Genomic DNA, 19892 nt, shown 5'->3' with positions numbered 1-19892 from the left:
ACACATATATATATATATATATATATATATATATATATATATATATATATATATATATATACAGGGTAGAATGATAAAATTGTTACATTAAAGAAAACAATGCTACAGCTTTATTTAAAAAATATTATTGAAAAAATCAATTCAGGTAACTTGATTATGTAGTAGAACTAACATCTATTCAATGTAACCGCCTTCAGCCTCAATCACTGGTTCGATTTGGGTCTGGAACTGGGAGCAGCTTTTTTCACAAGCGCCAGCGGGAGCCTAGCGAATACTTAGCAGATGGCGGCAATCAGGTTCTTTTGGTGTTGTGGGAGGTCATGTTGGTGATGTTCTCAACGTATGACCAAACGAAGTAGTCCAGCGGATTCAGGTCAGTGGAGGAGGGGGAGGCAGTAAAAGAAGGGTACAAAGTCGTAGCACTCCTTCTGAAGCCAAGCCTGGATCTCTTTGGACTTGTGGGTCGGCGGCAAGTCCTGCTGCCACACCCAGGGTCTGCCAGCGGCCATCTGATTGCATCAGGGGATTACCACAATTCAGCACATCCAGGTACACTTTGGTGTTGACTTTGAAGCTGACTTTGAAGATGTGAGGTGGCATGATGTGGTTTTCACTTGAAACAACACCAAAGACCACAACCATAGCCAGAAACTTTATTAAATCATCCGACTTTGTATTTTGATGGTGCTGGCAATGGTCCTGTTATCATAATTTGGATCGTTAGAGAGCATCAGATGTACAGCAGCGCAGTTTTGATCTTGCTCATTTAACATTTTGTCACTTTTAGACATGATAGAAGGCTCCTCCCGCTCTTGGAATTTGTACACAACTGGCCAACTAGTAGATGGTCTACAACAAAAAAAGAAAACTAGTTTTCATTAAACGGAAATGGAATCATGTTGTCTTCTCTAGGGCAACAATTTTATCATTCCACTCCGTATACTTATATAAATTGTAACAGTTGGGTCATCCATTATGCTCGAGTTAAATTGTTTGAATCAGAAAAAGATGAGTTCTGCAAAGCCAATTAAATTTTAAAAAATAAAAGACAAAATCCAAAAATTGGTCTTTTTGTATTCTTTCTATCTCCTCTTTTCTCTTCCTCTCTAGCTTATAAATTAAATAGTATTAACACTTGTGGTGATATTCTATGAACTGTTCTTATTTTCTATTATATAGTTAGTGGGAGGGGGGATGAACCAATATAGAGTAAGAAATTAATGACTTGGTAATTAAATTGCAGATTATTGTTGATTAGAAGAATTAAAACGGATTTTTATTTTCAGATATAACTCAATCCCAACACTAAGGAAAAATTTTAATCTTTATTTTATGTTCCTATTTACTTGCCTCCCCACCAGGGCAGAGTTCGACACAAAGTCGATTTTTAATGTGGAAAAATCCAGCTCCTCAGAAAGGGGCACTGGATAGGAACAAAAACAAAAATTGCCTCGGTCATGAAGGATTTCTCCTCCACTGTCCGAGGACAGAAAAAGTGAAGTGTAGCATCAGAACAGATACTACTCTGTGATCTTGTCTCGATGTTATGAAAACATATAGGTAAAAAAAAAAGCCTTAAGGAAGCAAACATTGATTAACTCACCTTCAGTATGATAATAAATTTATATTTATTGTATTGAACACAATACCCTGGGACTGATTGCCAGCTAACTATACCATGGTCAGTTTCAAATCTAATGTTAACAAGTTCTTGTTGAGTTATCCTTTTAAATAATTAAACCCTACCAAAGTTCCATACTTACCAATCATCACCAGCGCTTTTAAAGAGGAGACTTCACTGGTTCAGTCACACTGCATGCCACAACACAGGAGAGTTTATCCATGAAGCAATAGTTCCACTCCAAGATTAGTGGAGATGCCTGGGAGGCGAACAGAAGACGTGGTCACACATCATCAAAGCTGACATTGAACCTAACTCTGGTTCATAGGTCTACAGTGTTTGCCGCTGGTCCTGAGATTGGCTGTCTATCACTATCTTAGCCACTGCAAACTGTTGTGTGTGGATTTCTTTGCATGTTCCATGAAAAGAGCTGGCTCAAGTTTAATTTTCCAAGCGGTGATAGGAATAATTAATCCTACATATTTATTTATTCATTTGTTGTTTGATTTTTATGGATTTCAATGTAAAATCTATCTCCAGTTCAGAAGTTTACGGTGTTCACTGCTAGTCCCAGGACTAACTGCCTATAACCATCTTGGTCACTGTGGACCGTCATATGGTTTGCGTTCATCCTGAATGTAGTATGTTCTATGGGAAGAGCTAGCTCACCTCATTCTGAGTGAATGTTGCCTCAAGTCAAGTCAGCACGTTGTTGTCTCACCGGCTGCCTCAGACATTAACCCTTATCCTCAAGTAGCCTTTGCCCCTTGATAAGCGGTGACCCCCCCTCCCCAATCCTAGCTGATGACACCCAAGTCATTTTTTTTAAACTTGTGAAATCATTATAATATTATTAGGTACAATATAATATTCAATAGAGAATTAGCTCTGTAATATTAAATACAGAATCTGCATGGATTAAAATATATTTAAGCGTATTTTATGACCCAGAAAGACCCCCCCCACCTGCTAGTATAATATTAAATCATAAATATATATAATTCTCATTGAAAAGAGGTTATTGATTAAAGATTATTGATTAAAGATTATTGATTAAAGATATAATAAATAAATAATCTGTCATTTTATCTTTTGTGTTTATTTTTATTTTTTTGCAGGGTTGTCAAAATTTGAAAGTTGATATCTATGAACAACTTCCTGTACCGTTTGGGTTAGTGCGCTACGGAGTGGCACCAGATCATCCAGAGGTCAAGGTAAACTTTATTAACATAGTTTTCTGTTGAATTAAGGAGTGAGAGGAATGTAAGATCCATTCATTGGACCAATCCGATTTAATGGACCGATTCAAACAGATTAGTCCAATAGAATGCGGTTAATTTAATAAATGTTCCAAATTTGTTTTTTGTTTTTTTAAATAACATCTGCTGCTTATTTAGAATTAAACTTATTTAAAAAAAAATAAATTGAAGAAAAATCTTTATGATGCATGTACCCGTCACGGAACGAAGATGTCATATTCCCCAAATCACATAATTGTTATTTTTTTTTATATAGAAAATCATTTTTTTAAATGATTTTTAGTGATTTTAATAGAAAATTGTTGCCATTACAAGACTGATTTTGATCTTGATAATTTGAATTGAGTTTTCTCTTCTGTATTCATTAAAAATGAATATTAATATAGTAAATAATCGATATCACTTTAGTAAATAATCGATACCATTTTTTGGTCAATGTCAAGTTTCTTTCCAACTCCTCAAAAAAACTTTAAGATGGCGACTTTTATAGGTTTTCAGTGTTTTTTTGTTTTTTTTTACAAGGTGGTCACCACTTATCAAGGCCCAAAAGCCACTCGGGGATAAGGGTTATTGCGTGTACAGTATGTTAATGTTAAGATTTGATAAGGTCTCTACTTAAGGGGGCGGTTCATCAGGAATTTGTTTATGTTGGACTTGAAGACATCCAAGTTGTAGTCAGGTGGGAAACAGGCAGACGGAACAGAGTTCCACAGGCATGCACTTCTAAGAAAGAAGCTTTGTTCATGGAATCTACGTTTTGGTTTTGACACAGAAAGTGGGGAAAATTTTTGACAGTGGTTTCAGCTAGATGGGTGTTTTTCGTGAAAGATTGTCGAGGGGAGACCAGGGATTGGAGCTCAGACCGGCACCTGCCATGGAAGTAACGATAAAACAAAGGCTCGCAACATCTCTCCTGTGCTGCTGAAAACGAATATCACATTTAAATTTGGGGCATGATATGAAGAAATTACTTTTTCAAAAAGTGGGGGATCGTTGTCCTATATAAATTTAACATAAAATGAGCACTTTCTAGCCACCTAATAATTTCTTCATATCATAAAACAAATTTAACTGTGATTTTCGTTTTTAGCACTCCCGAAAACCGGCGCTGTTTTTTTTGTTTTTTTTTAACTAAGAGATTCGTTCATTTTTTTATAAGTTAGGACGCTAATAATGCCGTCAGTAAGCTTACATGAGCGTTTTTTTTTTTTGAGGTGGGTATTCAATTATAGAACTTGTATAGTTTTTAACAGGTGCTTCTGTAGTTTAATTAACCATTTTTTCCATAATTAACGTGCCGACATTAACCATTAAACCATTAAAGCTGAATCGTTTAATATCTCACATAAATTCTGTTTACATTAGGGGGCTCCACAGCCCCCCTAATGTAAACAGAATTTTTGTGAAATATTTAACTGCTGAAGCACCTGTTAACAACTATACAAGTTGTATAATAAAAAAAAAGTATGTTTTTGTAAACTTACTGACAGCATAATTAGCGTCCTAAATTATGAGATGAAAAAATGCCAGTTTTCGGAGATGCTGAAAACGAATATCAGTTATATTTTTTTGATATGAAGAAATTACTAGGTGGCCAGAAGGTGGGTGCTCATTTTACGTTAAGTTGATATAGGAAAGTGATCCCCCACTTTTTGAAAAAAATTTCTTCATATCATGAAAACTACTTATCTGCGCTAAATTTAAATGTGATATTCGTTTTCAGCACCACCGAAAACCTTTTAAAAATGTTTTCTGAAGAGTTGGAAAGAAACTTGACATTGACCGATTTTTTTGTTTGAGAAAAGATTCAAAGGTAAGTCAAATAAACACTTTTTTCTTTGTAAAGTTTTTTTTTTCAAGAAAAATTGAAAAAAAAATTATCTTTGTTTTTTGAGGTGTTATTTTTTTAATTTTTTTTGTTTTCTCAAGGAAAAGCCTGAAAACTAGAAAAACTAGAAAAATTGAAACAAAACTGAGTGGGATAGATTTTTTTTCTTTTTTTTCATATTAAAACAGATATTGTTGTTGTTTCCTCAGACCGTTGTTTTATTAATGGTGTGTGTGCGTAAATCATATTCTGCATTCGCGTTGGAGGTCTTTCTGTGTTGCTCGCTCAAACGCCCACAATGACAATTGTAGGTCTACACTTGGCAAAAAAAAAAAAAAGGTACCAGTCTGGATGATGTAAAGGTTTGGCATGTGGTAGCCTGAAACCTCCAGGCATAGCCATCGCTTACCTTTCTTTGTCCACATGATGGACAAGTTTTCGTCCGTGCCAGTAATTTTTTTTCTTGACAAAAGTCGAGGACTCCAGTTAGTGTTTCCAGCTGCTCACTTAAGGCTGTAAAATTCATGTTTTTTTTGTTTTTTTTATGTTAAAGTACGAAATGGTGGGCTTCTTTTTTTTTACTAATTCATTTTCTTTTCTTCCTCTTCCAAATTATCATCTGTTGCTTTGAATTTTCAACTCGCGCGAACACGCGTCACGTTGAAAACCATCACGCTACATTGTCATTAGTTCAGCTTTATGTTCTGTCGGACAGACGGCTTAATTTTTTTGCCGACGCTCGGCTTACTCCAGCTGTTGATGTCATGTGCCGGAGAAAGCTGCGCGTGCGCTGAGTTACGTCTGGATCACTCTCTGCATGAGTACAAACCTTTTTTATTTGTTATTGTTGAGTTATCCGTTTTTTTTCACTGTATTTAGTAGTTTTACGCCGATATAATTTATCATTCTGTTTATAATTGTTTATTTTTGATAAAAAAAAAATTACAGCCATTGAACTATAAGTGGTTTGTTTGCCATATTTATAGGTAAATGTGCACTGAACAGATAGCATAATACTTAAAGTTAAATTCAAATTTTGATATATCTTTTAATTTAAACACGAAAAAAAAAACAATTGGGACGCTGAAAACGTACACAGTAAAACAATACGTTGTAAAATGCTCTTATGATTGTCAATTTATTTGTAGATTTATTTGTAAGGAAATTGCGTTAAAATAACTTAAACGTAATACGGAAATGAACGATGTACAAAAAATGCAGAAAGTATTAACAATTTTTTATTTGGATAATTTAAACATAAAAAAAAACAATTGGGACGCTGAAAACGTACACAGTAAAACAATATGTTTTCAACGGGTTAAAGTTGATTTATTTGTAACAAAATTGTGACAGTATAGTTGTAATACAGAATAGTTGCAAAACATCACCACCCTTCCCATGTTAAATAATAATTTCTAAATAATAGCATTAATATTTTAAATATTAATTTCTAAATAATAGCATTAATATTTTAGTGCGCAGGTCAAATTCTGCAAAAGTAGCGATTTATGTTTATTTGTTTCGCTGTTATGGGTTTATGTTTATGTACGCATACGCAACCCGAAGTCGTAAACCGGATGTTGGGTTACAATACCCGTTACAAGGTCATTTGAGTTTTATAATTATATAGATTTAATATAAAATATAAGTTTTTTACCATATATGATATCACATACATCGCTATGGTATAATTCTTACCATAAATTAGTATTTTTTTTAGTTTACCAACCCCTTGGCATTCACCTTTGAATTGTCGACTTGTATAGATTTTGGGGGACGCTGGGAAGGAATATTGCATTTATTTCTTGTGCAAACGAGTAGTTATTCATATTTGAAGAGATTCAGTATCCAACGTAATTACTACAGTTTTGCAAGCAACATGGCCGCCCGTGCATTTACTAAAAAACACCAAAAAGAGCCAAACGAGCCAAAAAATGACCCCAGGCCTTCTTTCACTTTCTCATGATTGGGCAAATAGTTATTTTTATGATAAAAAAAATGACATTTATTTTCGTTTTTTGACACAAACAGATTTTTTCTTCTGACACCAAATCTGATAATCAAACCCGTCGCAAATTTACCGTTTGCATGGTATGAACTCCTGGACCCTGGGACTTTTTGAAGAAATGTTAGTTTCAATAAAGTGGGGGATCACTTTTCTATGATAATTTAACCTAACATGAGCACCCACACGTTGACCCCCACCCCCAAAAAAAACATTTTGTTTATATTGGGGCGGGCGGGGCAGCCGAGGAGGGATGTTGGGGCGTTGTTGTAATTGTACTATCTAGAAATGTTTTCTGTGAAGGTGTGTTTTGCAATGAGCATAAATAAAAGACAAGGTCAGACGTTTAAAACCATTGGTGTAGACCTGACATCAGACTGCTTCAGTCACGGTATGTTCTACTTCTCCATCAGGACAGGAAGTTCAGAAAAACTCTACATTCTGGCTTCAAATCAAAGAAGCAGAAATGTAGTTTACCACGAGGCTTTTCAATGAAAAGTTCTCCAAAAGGATATGATGAAAAACTGATATGATCTGATTGTGGTATGTTTTCAGTATTCAATGTCTTAGATAAGATTCAAGCATCGAGTTGAAATTTACTTCCCTCTTACAACATCCACTTACTGGAAAGGTGCCCACAAATCGCCTACTTCAGTATGCAGAAAAGTCCCGTGCGATGCGCGGGTATCTTTGCTAGTAGTAAATAATCTATATCATTTTGTTACTATTGATAATCGATATCACTTTATTAATATAGTAAATAATCGATATCACTTTATCAATATAGTAAATAATCAATAACACTTTTTTTCATATAATTGATACCACTGTATTAATATAATAGACAATCGATATCATTTTATTAATATAGTAGATAATCCATACACTTGATACAGGGTGGAGCAGAGCAATTTGCTTATTTAAATTTCAAATATATTCCAAATGATTAAGTTGCTCTGTCCCACCCTGTATAAAAGTACACTTTTGGAGATGATGTATAGATTTTAGTTTTACTGTTAGTTTAAAATCAATAAATATTTATTATTTTATTATTATTATTATTATTATTATTATTATTATTATTGTTACCAACAGTGGAAGATTTTTTTGTAAACAAAATCAAATAAAAAGACAATTGAAAGAATCGTTTTTGGCATCGGAAAATAAGCACAATTCTTTTCGATTCCCGATTCTGATTCCAATTAATCGCCCTAACACGCACACGCACGCACACACACACAAACAAACACACACACACACACACACATATATATATATGTATATATTTCTGTAGAAATATATTTTCTTATAATATATATCAATCCGTATTTAAGAAGCTCGATGTAATTACAGAGCAATATAGAGAATAAATGATAAAAAGTTATATTCCAAAGTTCATGATGTTGATCATCTTATAATTTATTCCTTTAATTCAGTTGACTTATACAATTTTTGACAGTTTCTGTTTCGTAGTGCAAAATCAATCACTTAATTATCATATCAATCAGTGAATCTATTATGCCCTTAACTCATCAGAAGAAATAGCAACAACCAATCCGTTAAAATATAATAATTAAGATATAATAATTAAGTGATTGATTTTGCACTACGAAACAGAAACTGTCAAGAATTGTATAAGTCAACTGAATTAAAGGAATAAATTATAAGAGGGTCAACATCATTTTTTGTCATTTATCCTCTCTCTCTCTCTCTCTCTCTATATATATATATATATATATATATATATAGAGAGAGAGAGAGAGAGAGATGAGTCCTCATTTATTTCGCTAAAAGATTCTGTTATTTCTAAACATGTCTGCACTCTCCTACCTAAAAAAATATTGGGTGAGTGCAATTCTTTGGGGTAGAATTATTTTCCAGCGGCAGATCCATTTAAAAAACCTTTATAAGATCGCTATAAATCCTTAGAATTCTATCACACAAAAGAAAATTTATTTATCTACAATCAGCATTGTTCTTTTATGGAAATCTTTTGCTATAAGAAAAACGCCAGTTATAAAATTTCTATATAAATGACTTTTAATTAACAAAATTTAATTAACTCTTCCAATAGATGGGTCTATAGTTGTATAGGTGATTACATTTTATGCTTCTGGTATTGGAATTGGAATCGAGAGTTTAGAACAGAATCTGTAATTGTATTAGAATTGAAAAACATTGAAATCGTTCCAATTTTCATTTATCATTGTCATACTTTGGCAATAAACGAACATACTTCGCTACACTTTATTTAAAAAAATAAATATTTAATCTGGTTCAGCATTATATATATTTTTTTATTTTTGGGTCTTTTGAAAATCTTTTAGGATGAGGCTTCATAATTTGTATATTCATTATTTTGCAGACTGTTATCCTCATCTTCATAGTTGTGTTACATGAAAAAGGATATTTAGAAAAGAATAAAATAGAGCCCAGTAAGCAAGAGTCAAAAAAGATAACAGAGATTGAAATCCTAGAAATGTAGCGATTGTTCATTCTTTTAAAAATAACTGGATATATTAAATTATGTCAGTTAAAAGGATGGACGATACAAGTTAGAAATAATGATGAAACAAGTAGATTAAAAATAATACAATTCAATTTAGGAATTTCTTTGTTTAACAAAGGCGTGTGGATGCATGTGCAAAGCACACGTGTAATTTGAACACGTGAGGGAATCACTTTGTTGCCACGCCTCTGACGTCATAAAGAAAGGGAATTTATAATATATTTAGGAAGGGTTTGAGTTAGAGGAGAGAGTAAAGGTAGAGGCAGAGTCAGAGAGTGACTTGGTCAAAGACAGTCAGTCAGAGTTAGCTGACGTCCTCTTGGAGGCGAGGAAGAAAGATAAAACCATATAGTCGTAAAAGCTTGAATTCCTGATTCAGCAATCAATCAGCTGGTCGAATAAAGGGATCATCATTTATATTTTTAAACTGTTTGTCTTTGTGTCTTAATTTTAACAAAGAAAGGTAGATGTGTTTTTTTCTATCATCTGTAAATGAACTTTGTGCAACACCCTTCAAGTGTTAACTGTCTCCACCATCATAAGTAATGAAAATCACCTCTTTATTAAAAAGAACTGTATCAAACGTCTGTCTCCTCTTCCTCCTTCTCATTATAAATGTATTCCCCGTCATCTGTCATCTGATATAAACACACGATATACACCCCCGATATATGTCATCGACGATATACACCCAACTACATAACAGTTGTTGTTTCGCCACATTTCAGTCAACTCATCCTCTGGCCTTCTTCAGGTGATTAACCGCGATGGAATAGGAATGCGGAGTCTTATAATGGTATCCCCAGTAATTACTGCCTTCCATAGTTGTTGTTGTCTCACTATGTTTTGGCCAACTAATCCTCAGGCCTGCTTGGGTAGGATTGAAACCGCTATCTTCAGACAATGCTCACCTGGAACCATAGAGACTCTACTGCTCTACAGGCCCCGAGGTGAGACAACAACTATGGAGGGCAATAATTACTGAGGATGCAGTTACAAGACTCAGCATTCCTATCCTGTCGCAGTTAATCACTTGAAGAAAATCAGGATCAGTTGGCCGAAACGTAGTGAAATCTGGTTCAACAAAAACATAAGATAGAAAACCAGCTAAGGGAGATAACTCTTCTTCTTTTAGGAAAAGCATTTCTTATTTATTTAATCTTTTTTTTATTTTCAACCCAAACAAGGCACAGTGCCACTTTGAAGTGGGGGGGGGGCTACTATCGGGCACATAATTTGCAGGGGTATTATGAAGGGGGATGAGTAGCAAGATGTCTGTTCACATTACATTTCAGTACAGTTGGGAAAGCAGAATCCCGGAAGGGAGTTCCAAAGCCTAGCAGTTCTGGGGAAGAAACTATTAGAGTAGAAAGCTTTCTTACACCTAGGGATTTCTACTACAAAGGGGTGGGATTTAGCTGCTTGTTGTGTTTGTTGGGGGTATTCACGTCAAGGGGGTACAAGTGCTTGCAGTTCGTCAGAACATTCACCATTAAAGTACTGGTAGAACAGACAGAAGGATGCAACATTTCGTCGATGGGACAGAAGCTGAAGCTTAGATGACAGTTCAGGACCTATCAGGTTGGCAACTCTCTTTTGAACCCTGTCCAGGAGTAAGAGATAAGTAGCAGATGCACCAGCCCAAATGTGACAACAGCACTCCATACATGGGCAAATGGTGGCCTTATAGAGGTACAGGATACTTTCAGGCGTAAGTAGCTTTCTAGCATGGCAGAGAGAGACCACCTTCTTTGCAGAAGCCTTGGCAATGCTCTCCATGTATCTATTCCAGTTCATGTTTCCAGTAAACGTTAGGCCGAGGAGTTTAAAGGAAGTACTTTCGGGTAGTGTTTTCTTGGCCATTGCTATTGGTAGTTGTAAAATGTTTTGACTTCTGATGGGGGTAGGAGACGAATGGATTCGCCAATCATTTTTATAACCAATGGCTGTGCTAAACAACTAATGAAAACGCCCCAAAATTATTATAAAAATTGTCGAATTTTGGATTCAATCAGTTCGCCGTTTACTACGTCACGGACCGCATTTAATTCTTGGCCACCATCTTGGTTACTGATCTGAACTACACCACCATCTTTGTTAACACATTATCTCAGAACTTAAGAGGTTAACTACGCCACGGACCGCATTTTATTCTTGATCGTCATCTTGGTTACTGATCTGAACTACGCCGCCATCTTTGTTCAACACAATGTCTCAAAACTTAACAGTAGTAGTGAAGGTTTCTTGAAGTTATTGAAGGAAACAAGCTTAGTCTTGGCAGCGTTGAATATGATCATACATTTTGTCCCCATTTCACTACAGATTGGAGGTCATCCTCTAGTGTTTCTTCCATGAAAAAAAGTCATGGTTATAGAATATCGAAATATTTAGAAAACAAATTTGAACGTAATGGATTTCGGGCAATGCCAAATCGATTCAGCTCATTATTTACACACATATATATCTATTGATTTCTATCTCAAATCATTAATCTTGGCTATGCGGACAGAAAGACTTTTTTTTTTATTTGTTCTTTATCTTTTAAAAATCCTTTCAAAGATTAAATGTTTTCTATTTTTTCTCTTTTTGTTGTAATGTTTTCAGCTGTTGTTGTCTATCACAGAATTTTCATATTCAATCAGAACTGAAGAACACACGCCATAATAGTATTCATAACAAAGAGTGAAACTAGATGCACTATCAACCCCTTTAGAGAATTTGGAATGCAGAAACACAAAACCAAACCTAAAGAATTTGTTGATTTGGTTTGTTTGATTGTTTTACACTATATATCAACTGTGAATATTGCATGAGAGGATTTATTGGTCCTCACGGATTGTCCTTCACCTACATCGACAGAAGCAACTGTTCGTATCTCTAACACATGAATAGTTGGTTCATTTGATAGAGACGTCTAGTTGTAAAAAAACACTCAAAGACCCCCCTCTTTGAAACTTTCGCAGCAAGTGCCCATCTAGCCACCACCATTAAAAAGAACCCCCCTTTCTTCATCTGTGTACCTAAAAGTAAATGGAAGTACCAGGAATGGAAAATTCTTTCCATGAACCTTCCATCCATAGAAAACAATTGTATAGGTGTTCTTCCTTACAGACTAAAGCATACTCGTCTTCCAGTAAATTTCAACAAATATCGGGTTGACAAGAAAGTTCTTGCGGTTTTTAATTTTTAAATTCAGATGAACATATCTTGGGTCAAACAAAAATTTATTGATCGAAAGAAGCACCATCAGAATCAACACACTTTTGCCAATCTGATATTGCTAAGGTAAACTTTAACTATTTTAAAATGAATTGTTCCCAAATGAAATTACTTGGTCCCATCGATTAAAACAGCACAATTTCAAATAAATATATTTTCAAAAATGTGACATTTATTTAAATAAATGTCACATTTTTGAAAATATATTTATTCATCTGAGAAATATTTCTCTGACAATTATTTTTTGCAGTAGAAATAACGAATACATTGTTTGAGAAATAATTCAATTGCTACAACTTTAACATGAATAAATAAGAGACACATTCGTTTGATTTATTTTAAGAATATTTAGCTGACAATAACGATTAGTTTTATGGAAGAATTGAAAAAAACAAACATTTTCTTTGATTGGTCACACTTATGTTTAAAATAGCATTTTCTTTGGTCTGCCAAGTTTGAAATAATTTTTTTATTTTGTCTGTCATATTTGAAAAAAAAATAGTTTATTTTTATTTTAGTCACATTTAACCTTGAAATAGTATTTTCTTAGGTTTATCATGTTTATGTGTTAAGTAGCATTTTCTTTGGTCTGTCATGCCTAAGTTTGAAAAAAGAAATTTATTTAGTCTGCCATGCTTAAGTTTGAAAAAAAAATTTATTTCGTCTGTTTGGCTTAAGTTTGAAATAAAATTTTTATTTAGTCTGCCATGCTTATATTTTAAAATAAATTTTTATTTAGTCTGTCACGCTTAAGTTTGAAATAAAATTTTTATTTAGTCTGCCATGCTTATATTTTGAAATAAATTTTTATTTAGTCTGTCATGCTTAAGTTTGATATAAAATTTTCGTTGGTCTGCCATGCTTAAGTTTGAAATTAAATTTTTATTTAATCTGTCACATTTAAATTGGAAATAACATTTTCTTAGGTCTATTATGCAGACTTGTTTTTTAAAAACCAACAATTTTGGTTCACTTGAGAAGAAAGAAAAATGACGTATCCACAAACAAGTATAATTGGGGACAAAACTGAACAGACAAAAAACTCTGTCATTTTTAATCAAACATCTGTGAATATCGATAAGCATGTCTGAGTATTTATTGATTTTATTGATTTTTCGGGCTGTCTTGTATAAGTATGTTGTATTCTCAGTTGTTAAAGAGAAGATCGTCTGTTTCCCTCTGTTTAATCACGTTATCAGTCTGCGACTCCAAAAACTATAATGATGTGCAAAATTGAAGATCTTTATTTTTTTTCTTTATACTCATTTTACAGATGCTACACTGCCCTCCCCCAAAAGAGGAGATGATGCCTGGGAGCATAATTCAGGTTTCCTGATAACTGAACAGATACTAAACTATCCATCACCTGAATTTAGTTTGGAAAAATAGTACATTAATTTGGAATAGTACAATAAACTGAATTGGTTTCCGATATCTATGTATTTCATCTGAAACTTTACAATGAAGTAAAAATAAAAATATATATGGCAATTAAGCTACACAGAATATTCCACATTTCATTCTTGTGAGAAATCGACTTAAGCCTGACGATTTCTCACGAGAATGAAATACAGAATATTCTGTGTAACTTAATTGCCATACATATTTTTATAATTTACTATCTAGCTCTACCTATGTATTGAGCACTGTTGAAGTAAATACTAAAAATTTACGCATAAAATTATATTTTTGTATATTAATTTATGTGATTAAATGAAGCAGTCATATATGTGTGTGTGTGTGTGTGTGTGCCAATGTTTTTTTTTGTTGATTTTTTTTTACGATAATACAGTTATTAGCATCTCCAACCTTGAAAATCTAGGAAACTTTTTTTTCCTTTTTAGAAGATCTCCCATATTTTTTAGACATAAAAAAATATCAAGAACAATTGGAAGCCATATTTAATTTCAGAAGAGTTTCCGATGGGTAGCTTTTCTACATAAGTCCCGGATCTGAAGAATTTACAGTGGTTGCTGTTCTGTACAGGTTTGGACTTTATAATTTTGCAAGCAAAGGTCAAAAGATCTTTCTCGTGTTAACACGAAAAAATTTGTCGGCTGGAATGCTAAAAGATTTAATTTTATGAAGCAATTCTGGTTTCTGATTGGTTGATAACAGAACGTGAATTAATTTGATTTGTCAGTTCCTATCGGCAGTGGTTATAAATAGAATCTCCCCACTTTCAGAGAGAATACCCCATTATTCATGATGGGATGTGTCTCCTAGCGGCTTCGGCTGCAGGGAGACAGGGTAGTACCAGTCAAGGATTCGTCACTTGACACTCAGCCCAACAGGTGAGGGGCCGGGAACCGGCCTAGCACCTGTTGGACTGAGGTACACCGCCTGGGTAATACCTAGGATGTCCACCCTCCCAGGCCTTGCCACTGGACTTTCCGGTGGGGCAAGTTTATTGCTTGCTGCCTGAGGCGCCCCGACCGGGGAATGCCGACGGGGTTACTCAGGCAATTTTTAAAATTGCAGGAGTGCCCCTCCTTTAGGGGAGCCTGCGGGGTTCCCACTTTCCAGGCCTTGTGCCAAATATTGCCGATGTGGGCGGCAATTAAATAACTACCCCATTATTCATGATGGGATGTGTCTCCTAGCGGCTTCGGCTGCAGGGAGACAAGGTAGAGTACTCGTCAAGGATCCGTTCTTGACACTCAGCCCGACAGGTACGGGCCTGGGAACCGGCCCAGTACCTGTTGGACTGAGGTACACCGCTTCGGTATCACCCAGGAGGTCCACCCTCCTAGGCCTTGCCACCCGGCTTTTGGGTGAGGCAAGTTTATTGCTTGTTTTCTGAGGCGCCCCTACCGAGGAATGCCGACGGGGGTGCCCAGGCAATTTTTGTTGAGGCAAGAGTGCCCCTCCTTTAGGGGAGTTTGCCTACTCTCCACTTTCCCGACCTTGTGTCATACTTTGGTGCGGGGTACACCGGACAAATATCTATCCCATTATACATAAAAAAGATTGCCCTCCCCCATTTTTTATATAATGGGAAAGTCCATTCAGTTCATGTTTGATTCTGTTCAAAAAAAAAAAAAAATATATATATATATTCAAATATGTAAAATAAAAGGTGCAGCATGTTAAGTGAAAACAGAAGTCATTTCGATCTTAAAATTTGAGCATGTAAAAACGAAGCCATTTTTTTAATTTTGTTCTAATATCAAAGAAAAATATGAGTGTAAAAAAAAATAAAAGAAATTGATTTTTATTTTTACCTTGAAAAGGCGAGCGTGGAAAACTAAAACCATTTTTAATTTTAATTACATTAATTATGCATTCCCGTTCAAAAATACATATATAGTCCATTGATTATACAAACATTATTGGTTACATATGTGCATACATGTTTCAGTGGAGTTCCAATTCAGGGACAAGACTTCATCAAACCAAAAAAGAATATATACCACCAGCTCTGTCCTGAATTGAGCACTCTTTAATAATCATGTGAGTTTCGCTGGATTTACCTCTCAGAAACTAACCTATACAACCGATATATATATATATATATATATCCGTAAAAAAAAAAAAAAAAAAAAGAATTTAGTTTGTTGGTTAAGTAAAATTAAAACAAAGCAAAATGAGAAAATAGGAAATTTTCGGTAAATTAGAAAGAAAGTATTGTGCACAAAATATAAGTAAAAAAGTCAATTTTATTTTATGTGTGCCGTAAAATAAGCGTGCAAAAAGTATTTGTAAAAAAAACCCCAAAAGAACGTTTTCACAGTGATTTTTTAAATTTTATTTATTTATTTATTTTTTTTTTTCAGTCAGTGTTACGCATTAGTGTGTTAAAAGTGTAAATACAAACAAAAATGGATGCGGTTTAACGTCTTGCTCAGAACAACCTTCCCTTTCTCGCTTGTGAAAAATTATTTAAAGTCAAATTCCGACAATTTTAGAGGCAAAACGTTTCAATTTTATTTTTGTCGTCGGTTTTGTAAATATATCGGCGATACTTTGTTCTGATGCTATGTAATTCGCAATAATCGATTCCTTTTTTTTTTTTTTTTAACTTCATTTCTTATGAAGTGATATTTAATATCTATATGCTTAGATCTTTGGTGAATTACTGTGTTCTGCGCTTAGACTATGCTGGCTTGATTATCACAATTAATTACTACAGAAGATTTAGTTGATTCTGGTTTTAAAATAGTCTTTAGAATAGCTTCTAGGTAAAGTGCTTCTTGTGCAGTATGTGTAAGTGCAATGAATTCCGCCTCACGCGTAGAGAGAGAGAGAGAGAGAGAGAGAGAGAGATACAATCTGCTGCTTTTTAGATTTCCATGAACTAATACGCCCATTTTTTGATAGTCCAGAACAATATCCAGATATACTTTTTCGATCTTTTTATCGTTTCCCCAATCTGAATCTGAAAACCCTTCTAATTTTAGAGGTTGATTTTCTAAATACTAAATGCTATTTCTTAGTTCCGCTTAAATAACAAAGGACTTGTTTAGCTCTGTTTAAATACTTCATTGTCGGTCTTGTTAATTTTTGTGATAGTTTTGTTACTGTGTAACATATGTCAGGTCTCGTAGCAGTCATTAAGTATATAAGATTATATATATATTGGTATAGTTTATCGTCAATTATTTCAGATTCTGTGTTTGTATTTTCATTGATATTCGATCGATGTAGAGCGTTTCTTGCATTCCAAATTTTAATAGGATTTTATCAATGTAACTCGATTGATTCCTTTTAATAATTCCTTTTTCATGAGTAACTTGTATGTGCAGATCGGTCATTTTGAATTTTTTTTTATTAATCTGTTCTTAACATCGGTCAACATTATGTCACAATTTGATGCGATTAAAATGTCATCGACCCATAAAACACAGTCTATTGGGGCATTTAAATAAGCATTTTTTATGTCCATTTGATGGATGTTAAGGTTATATTGCAATGCGATTTGCAATAAAATTCTGATTGTCGTTAGATTTGTAGTCGGTGAAAACGTAGAAAAAATATTCTATACCGTAAATCTGAAAGTATCCTTTAGCAACAAATCTAGCCTTGTATTGTTCAACGCCTGCTGCTGATGTAGACTTTTGCAAAGACCCGTCTTGAAGAAATGACATGTTTATCTTTTGAGAGAGGCGCTAATGAATAGGTATTATTTTCTGTTAAAGCATCTATTTCGCTTTCCATTGCTGACAATGTTCTGAATTAATTGCTTCGTTAAAGCTTTTTGGCATATTATCCATAGAATAGTAATAGTGTACTTTATAATCTTCCAAATTGTCGACCACAAAAAAAAAAAAAAAAAATGGGTCTTCTACTTCTTTTGGGGCAACGTAATGACGAATTTTCGACTTTAACATTAGCATCATTGCTGTCATCATTATTAATACTCTTGTCCTTGACAACGGCGACTTCATTATCGTCATTTGTTTTATGAGTTTGAGGAAATATTAATTCACCCTCTTCATATAATGGATTTTCGTCTTTGAAATTAAATGTGTCTGTGAATTTTATACATCGGATTCTTTTTATTTTATTTTTCTCTGGAAAAAATACTAAGTAGGCTGGGCTGTTTTTATCATACCCAAGGAATATACCTCGACCGGTTTTGATATTTAATTTGCTTTTCTTATCTATAAATGCGTACCAAATACATAAATGAACCAAATGCATGCATTCTGCTTAAATTTGGTTTTCTACCACAGAAAGCTTCATTATGGGGTTCTAAATAGTCTTTTGTTAAAGAACTGGTTGCGTATATATGCAGCAGTCTTGAGTGCATACGTCCAGACGTTTTTAGGAAGTTTTGATTCAATCAGTAGACATCTTACCATTTCAAAAAGTGTCTGCTATGATCTTTCAGCAGTTCTGTTTTGGTGAGGTGAATTCGAGGCCGATTTTTCATGTTTGATACGATGGTTAATTAATAAAAATTCAAAGTCTTTATTAGTGAATTCTGTATCATTATCAAAGCGAATACACTTTGCTGCACTGTAGAAGGCTATGTCAGCTAAATATTTTTTAGTTGCTAGCAAGGTATCAGATTTGTTCTTTAAGAAATAGACCATTATAAAACCAGAATAATCGTCTTCAAAATATAATGCATACCTGAAGTTTTTCTGCTCATCGGTTCCATGGAACTGTTCAAGTCACAATGTACCAGTGATAGGATTTTCGTGGCTTTCTTGTCTGGCATCTTGTTTTGGTAATTTGTCGTTTTACCTTGAGTAAAAACGTTGCAGTTTGTCAAGTTTTTTTAGAGTTTTTATTTTCATTCCATCAACTAAATTCGGCAACTTTTTAATATCTGGAATATTGCAGTGTCCAAGAATTTTATGCCATGTCTGTAAATCATAGCAGGCGATTTTTGATGGGTTGTTTAAATAATATAGTTTTCCATTTTCTTTAATATCGAATACAGTTCCATGTGGGTACACCAGTTTTGATTTATTGGGGCTAAAGTTTGATATTTGCACCTTGTTTAGTAGTGGTTTGTACAGAAAATATATTTTGCCTAAATTTCGGGATTAGAAGAGCATTTTCCAGAATACAGAAATAAAGTCCATTTTAGCATCACCTCTTTTCAAAACGATATCGTTTACTCGCATGCCATCGACTAGCTCTATAAAGTGACTCTGAGGGTTAAAGTTGGGATCAAAATTGATAAAATCTGATTCTTTTGTAATTACACGTACCGTTGCACCACAATCGACAAGAAAGCTGTTACTATTTGTTGAAATGTCAAGCGTACATGAAAGTAAAAATGTAACAGAGCTTTCCACCTTTTTAATGAAGTCCCCTTTGAAATTTTTGTATCTACATTGGGAACTCTTGTGATTGGGTCGCCTACAATTATAGCAAATAATGTTTGTCCTTTTCTTAGGAGAAAAATTGTTTTTGGAAAAGTTGTGATTTTTATTCGAGGTAAAGTTATAATTTAATTTTGGTGTTTTTAAGTAGACATTTTTAAATTTCATGATATTTGTAGATTCGTTTTTTTCTGTGATCATTTTCTCAGTTTCCTTGTAACTTCTGAGTGCTACCTTGAACTGACTAAAAGTCATGAGTTTTTCTGAGTTATCATGATGGTAAACAGCTTAAAATCACTCGGCAACCCTTTTAATGAGATTAATAGACTGTTGCTAATAACTTCACCAGACATTTTTAATGAATTTGCTGTTATTTTGACCCTTGTGATATAACCCGTAATCGTCTTGGCTTCCATACGTTTTAAAGATGTCAGTTCAGTATATAAAGAGATAATTTTGGGGGTTTCTTTCAATGCTCTCTTAATATGTTCAATGCTTTGCAGACATTGTCCAAGGCTTCTCGCATTACCAAAGATAGACTTCTGTCACCTAAGCACTGTATTAATTCCACAGAAAGTTGCATGCTTTTCATTAAACTCAGGGTCGTTTCTGGTATCAGGTTGTGCCTGAATTACCTTGTGTAACTTTTGGATTTGTAAATATCCTAAAAAT

At 34.1% G+C, this 19892-nt stretch overlaps 2 protein-coding genes across 12 annotated transcripts in view; one reads left to right on the top strand and one right to left on the bottom strand.

Annotated features, from left to right (window-relative positions):
• LOC145252734 (uncharacterized) overlaps positions 1–19892 on the bottom strand; it is a 676168-nt gene that overhangs the window by 188949 nt on the left and 467327 nt on the right. The gene's annotated exons all lie outside the window — the stretch shown is intronic.
• LOC145252731 (NADPH:adrenodoxin oxidoreductase, mitochondrial-like) overlaps positions 1–19892 on the top strand; it is a 314252-nt gene that overhangs the window by 241903 nt on the left and 52457 nt on the right. For all 8 annotated transcript variants that reach the window (XM_080112591.1, XM_080112589.1, XM_080112587.1 and 5 more), the window contains one exon: positions 2740–2835. In XM_080112591.1, the coding sequence (XP_079968717.1) occupies positions 2740–2835 (96 nt within the window). The remainder of the gene's footprint in view (positions 1–2739; positions 2836–19892) is intronic.

The sequence above is a fragment of the Euprymna scolopes genome, chromosome 29, assembly GCF_053919585.1.
Source record: "Euprymna scolopes isolate OS-2025 chromosome 29, ASM5391958v1, whole genome shotgun sequence".
In the NCBI taxonomy this organism is placed as follows: domain Eukaryota; kingdom Metazoa; phylum Mollusca; class Cephalopoda; order Sepiida; family Sepiolidae; genus Euprymna; species Euprymna scolopes.
Note: the sequence above shows the minus strand (reverse complement) of the source record. Positions and strands in the feature narration are given on the sequence as shown.